The sequence below is a fragment of the Porites lutea genome, chromosome 8 (assembly GCF_958299795.1).
Source record: "Porites lutea chromosome 8, jaPorLute2.1, whole genome shotgun sequence".
Taxonomy (NCBI): Eukaryota; Metazoa; Cnidaria; class Anthozoa; order Scleractinia; family Poritidae; genus Porites; species Porites lutea.
In genome coordinates, this window is record NC_133208.1 from 11,115,390 (window position 1) to 11,120,236 (window position 4,847).

The 4,847-nt window shown below is 39.4% G+C and overlaps 1 protein-coding gene across 1 annotated transcript; it reads right to left on the bottom strand.

Moving 5' to 3' along the window:
- Positions 1–2,485: 2,485 nt before the first annotated feature.
- On the bottom strand, positions 2,486–4,263 carry LOC140946093 (uncharacterized). The gene is made up of 2 exons (XM_073395169.1): positions 3,878–4,263; positions 2,486–3,754 (listed from the first exon to the last, which is right to left on the bottom strand). The coding sequence occupies exon 2, from the start codon at positions 3,738–3,740 to the stop codon at positions 2,970–2,972; it is 771 nt and encodes a 256-aa protein (XP_073251270.1). The 5' UTR covers positions 3,741–3,754; positions 3,878–4,263; the 3' UTR covers positions 2,486–2,969.
- Positions 4,264–4,847: the final 584 nt, after the last annotated feature.

Here is a 4,847-nt window from a genome sequence, read left to right on the forward strand (position 1 = left end):
GACTGCCCGCAGTCTACATTCAACTAACCTAAGATCAGGCTCTATTTTCGTTTCGCTTTTAAAATTACATTCCGGCGGGCAAGGCGAAACGAACAGGTTTCATTGAAATCGGTTAAAGGTAAAGATTTACCCACAGACTGAAAACATTACATTAATTTCATTAATTTCGATTAATTTCATTCGAAAGATCACATGCATTAAGGATTGTCCATATACTCGAAAGTCTAGAAACACCCCATATGTTGTTTATTACGTTAAAACACTAAGATGCTAAGATCCTGCTAACCCGAGTATTAATTGCTGGGCAGTGAGATGGTAGTGACCACGATAAGAGACCACGATGGTAGTGACCGCGTAACTGGAACGCGACCGCACTTAGCTAAAATATTCTGCTCAAGGAAAGCTTTCATGATTGATCGACCTTCCACTCTGAAAAAAAGCAACATTTAACAAAATTGAGTGGCTATTACAGGGGCCAGTAAAAGGTTGCTCTTTGAATTTCAACCACAATTTTAAAAAAATCAAGCCACAGGATTAATAAAGGTCCAAGATCCATCAGTTATCACAAGAGAAAATGAGGTTATCATGTTAGTCTGGAGCCTAGGGTAATAGACTCCTGTGTTAGTCTAGTCTGTGGATTTTTATATGTAACAATTCCAAACGTGAAGTACTTGTTACAAAACCACAGAAAAATGCGACGTCCAGACAAACTGCTTCAAAAGATCAACCCGAACAACACCGGCTGAAATCATGCACGTGCCTGCTTCTATGGTTTCGTGTGATCGCAGACCTTCGCGTGACTTTTAATGTCTCACGTGATAAACCAGCCATTGCCAATAAAAGGACTGGAGTCTGTGCTATAATGTGGCAAAATTTGAGAAAAATTCAAATGTATTCCAATTGCTTTCGGGAGGGTACTTAACCTCTCCCGATTCACACAGAAGCCGTCAACCCATTACAGACATTGCAAAGGCACGTGTTGAAAGTAGTTAGATGAGATTCCTGGGACAGGACATATGTTGACCTCAGATATAATCTTGTTATTTGTTTTCATTATATTAGCCGCTTTACACTGAAAAGCGCGCGAAAATTGGCGTTATAAATATTTTTTGCAGCTGTTAAAAATTTAAGCTGTATACTGAGTGCAGAATTCCTAATTGGTGTTTTTAAAGACAGATTTGAAAACTAAAGCTTCCGTTAAGACCTTTGAAAGGCACATACAGTAAGGTTTTCTTCAGGTGATTAAAAAATAGTTTTCATTCAAAGGAAATATTAGAAACATATCCAGGAGAAAATACTGAAACCGTTAAAATTTTTCTCGATCTTTAAGGCGTTGAGATAAAAAAGGGAGATAGTATGCTAAGTCAATTATTTTAAATTCATCCGGCCCTAAACAGCTTCGACATCTCTCTGTTTTATTTCAAGAATTTTCTTATCTTACTAGTTAAGCATACGCAAAGAAATCTTCTTAACAAGTGATTTGGAGATCATTGTCTTGGTTTGAAGTGAAGTTCATTCAGAAGGAGAACAATTAATATCGCCGCTTTTGTTGATTCAATTGATCATTGCTTGGGAGAGATATTCGAAGCAAACAACATCTGGAATTTCGGACTTGTTAAAACCTATTTCACAATATAAACAGGCAACATATCGTTACAACCCCTATAACCCCTTGTAACTTAAGTTGCAGTGCGAAATTCTAACCATTTATGTCACGAACACTTACTACCGAGTGCAACGTAGACAGATTGGTGCCTGAAAAACTTAATCGGAATTATAATTTTTTACTGCACGGAGAAAAAAATGTTGCCCCGTTAATTCCCAAAAGCTGTAAGTGATCAGTAGCTAGCACAATCATGATTGTCAGGGCTTTATACCGCCCAGATCCCTCTTGAGAATGCACGACTTTTAAAGACAAAGAAAAAATCTTTATGGCGATAAGGCAAAGTACTCAGTCTGTACTCGATTTGGATGTTCTGCGAAATTACAAGTCTAAAGAGTCTGAAAGCTCCTCTATGTGTTTTTTTTCTTGTCGTCTTGAGTCTGTGCCAAGGGTCAATCGAAATGGTCTTTGTTCTCAACCATTTGAAATATCACCTTAGGATTATAGAGTAAGAGCACTTTCGATTAGACAGACATCAAGGTTTTCAGCACGAAGATGCTGTTTCATTTAAATGTCTCATACTGCTATTGCACGTGCTCGCAAGTTAGAGGTCGGACTTTTCACTCGCAAAGACAGAAAGAAGAAAAAAACCCAGTTGTTGTTCTACACGCTCACATTATAATGGACAGGGTTTCTCGTCTGAACTCAGTTTTTGCTATGGTTATTTTTCAGACGGTCAGTTCAGTCATCGTGTCTAACAAAGTGTAGTCATCTTGTTTCCGAAATACCCTTCACTTTGTAGCCGTGCATGTATTTTGTATGAGTGAAGCACGAGGAAAATAAACTTGTTGACATAGAAAGAAGATCTTTATAAAAACACACGCTCCTGATCTGTGCTTAAGGTATTACCGTCTTTCGATCATAGTGCGGCTATGTTTGAAACACCAGATCATCACGGGTTGATTTCATAAGTTCTTTAATAAATGTTTGTCGCGAGTGAAACAATAAAATCACTCCTCAACATTAAAATGAACAGGAATCTACGCGCAAGGGCATCATGAAAACAACTTTTTCCCCTTATCTGAATTCGCCCGATTTTGGAATTGTGTTCATCTATGACTAGATTTTTGAAGCATTCTTAATTCTTTAACAGACAGTTAACCTCTCTATTATCCGGAGTCAAGATTGTGGGCCTTTCGCAATGTTAGCAATGTAGTAGCCATGCCTGAAGAATCGTTGACATTCCGAAATGTGACCGGCCGGCAACAGGGTCCTACAGAGCGCTAATTTTCTTTAGCTGTTTTTTGTCCAGCCGTTTATCTGCTAAAAAGACTTAACAATTTGCAGGTTTTGAACGCGCCAACGGCTAATTTTCCAACGGAATCACCATAATCCCGCCAACAGCAAATACTTTTCCATTCCTGTAGCTTGCAACCGTAAAATTGTCTTTATCTGAGTCTAATAAAGCTTGACTAAAAACCTCGATCCCGTAGTCTCTGATAGCCCCAACATACACCACAGACACAATTTTGCAGGGTAGTTTCGTGGCCTCTTTCATCACCTCCACACGTCGTTTCACCAGCTGACACACATTTTTCGCCAAGCGATCGCAAATCTCCCGCTTATATTCCATAACGTTCTCAAACTGTAGTTTGAGTGTCTCTTGAATGATGTCATGGATGACCAAGTTCTCTCTCTCGACAAGGCAAGTTACTGAAGAACATTTCCTAGAATTAGTGGGTGAACTATCTAGACTACTGAAACTGTTCAGCGAGCCAGTACTCACAGTATTTTCGCGCGACCAAAGTTCTATCGGTGCTGATAGAGTTGTAGGCGAGGGAGTCGTTCCGTAATTATAGGAGGGTTGCGATGCACGCCGCGTTTTCCCTTTATCTTCCTTTTCTTTGGAGTTGAAGTGAAACGAAAATAAAGAAAGCTTCCTCGATCTTCTAGCAGGTCTGGGAGATGGAGCTGGTTTTGCTTCTTTTTCAGGCACTTTGAATGGAGCACTGTTGCAGTTTTTCTCTGTCTCGTTGTTCCGTGGCACCTCTTCGTGACCAGAGGTGAAACGAAATGGGTTTGAATTTTGTCGCTCGCGCGGAATGCATGAGCCGTTTGTATCATCCATGTTTAGCATACACGGCGTTGAATCTGTAATGAAAAAATACGCATGATGTCAGCCTTTTCTACTCTTCTAGAGATAATTAACAGACGACAGCACATACAGATATGTTCAAAGTCTTGTGATTAGGTGCTGTATATATCATGACTTACCGCCGGCACTCTGAATGATAAGGTCTTAATTTACAGCGATTTATCGCTGCTGAAATCTTCTTAAGACGCTTCCGGCAACAAAGTACGGGTCAACGACCGACAATCCCTCAAATAAACACGCAACGGTCCTTGGGTAAGAGACTCACGGAGGCTGTTAATCAGTTACAAATGGGTAAAAGTTACAAACCTGAAAATATACAAATCCTGAAAACATGTTCTGCCTGCACGCCTTCACAAGTTACACAAGAGTGCGCTGTTACAGAACTGTGACGAAAAAGGTTTTCGTAACATTCTGGATTCCAGCTGTGAATTGAATTTCTTACTGAACAATCTCAATTGTTTTCTTAACTTACTTAAGACACAAAATATTTGGTCGAACTACCGGTATTTTCTTGAGATCTAATCGAGGTAATTCCAACACTACCCTCGTAGGGCTGTCTCGCAACCGAACGAAAATAGCCGCAATGCTACTTTGCGTACTTGATATTTATAGATCTAAGTGCATACTTCCTCACGGTTCGATTGAAGGCAAGAAATAACAGCTGAACACTACTGTCACGATTTCTTTTCACTCAAAATAAATACATGCAGTGATTCATGTTTGTATTCACATGATAATTTGTCAACACAAACGGTTTTAAACGCTTCGTTTATGTGGGCAAGGAACTAAATCCAGTGATAGTATGCGACAAAAAACGAATTGTTAATTAAAAACAAAGACTCACGTTAATCACTGTTAATAAATAAGAAGGAGTTTTATTCAGTTGATATCTATACAAACCCAGCAAATCGACAATAATTGGAAGCCGCATTAAGGTGTGGCTAAGACAGGATGTGGTTGATAAGCTCTTCCAACTCACAGCTTGAGAGCCGAGAAAGTGAGAAAGCAAATTGAAAAATGATCAACATGATCGTCCTCCTGGATGATATTGAACCATACACAGAATACACCCAATGTCATTTTATAAGC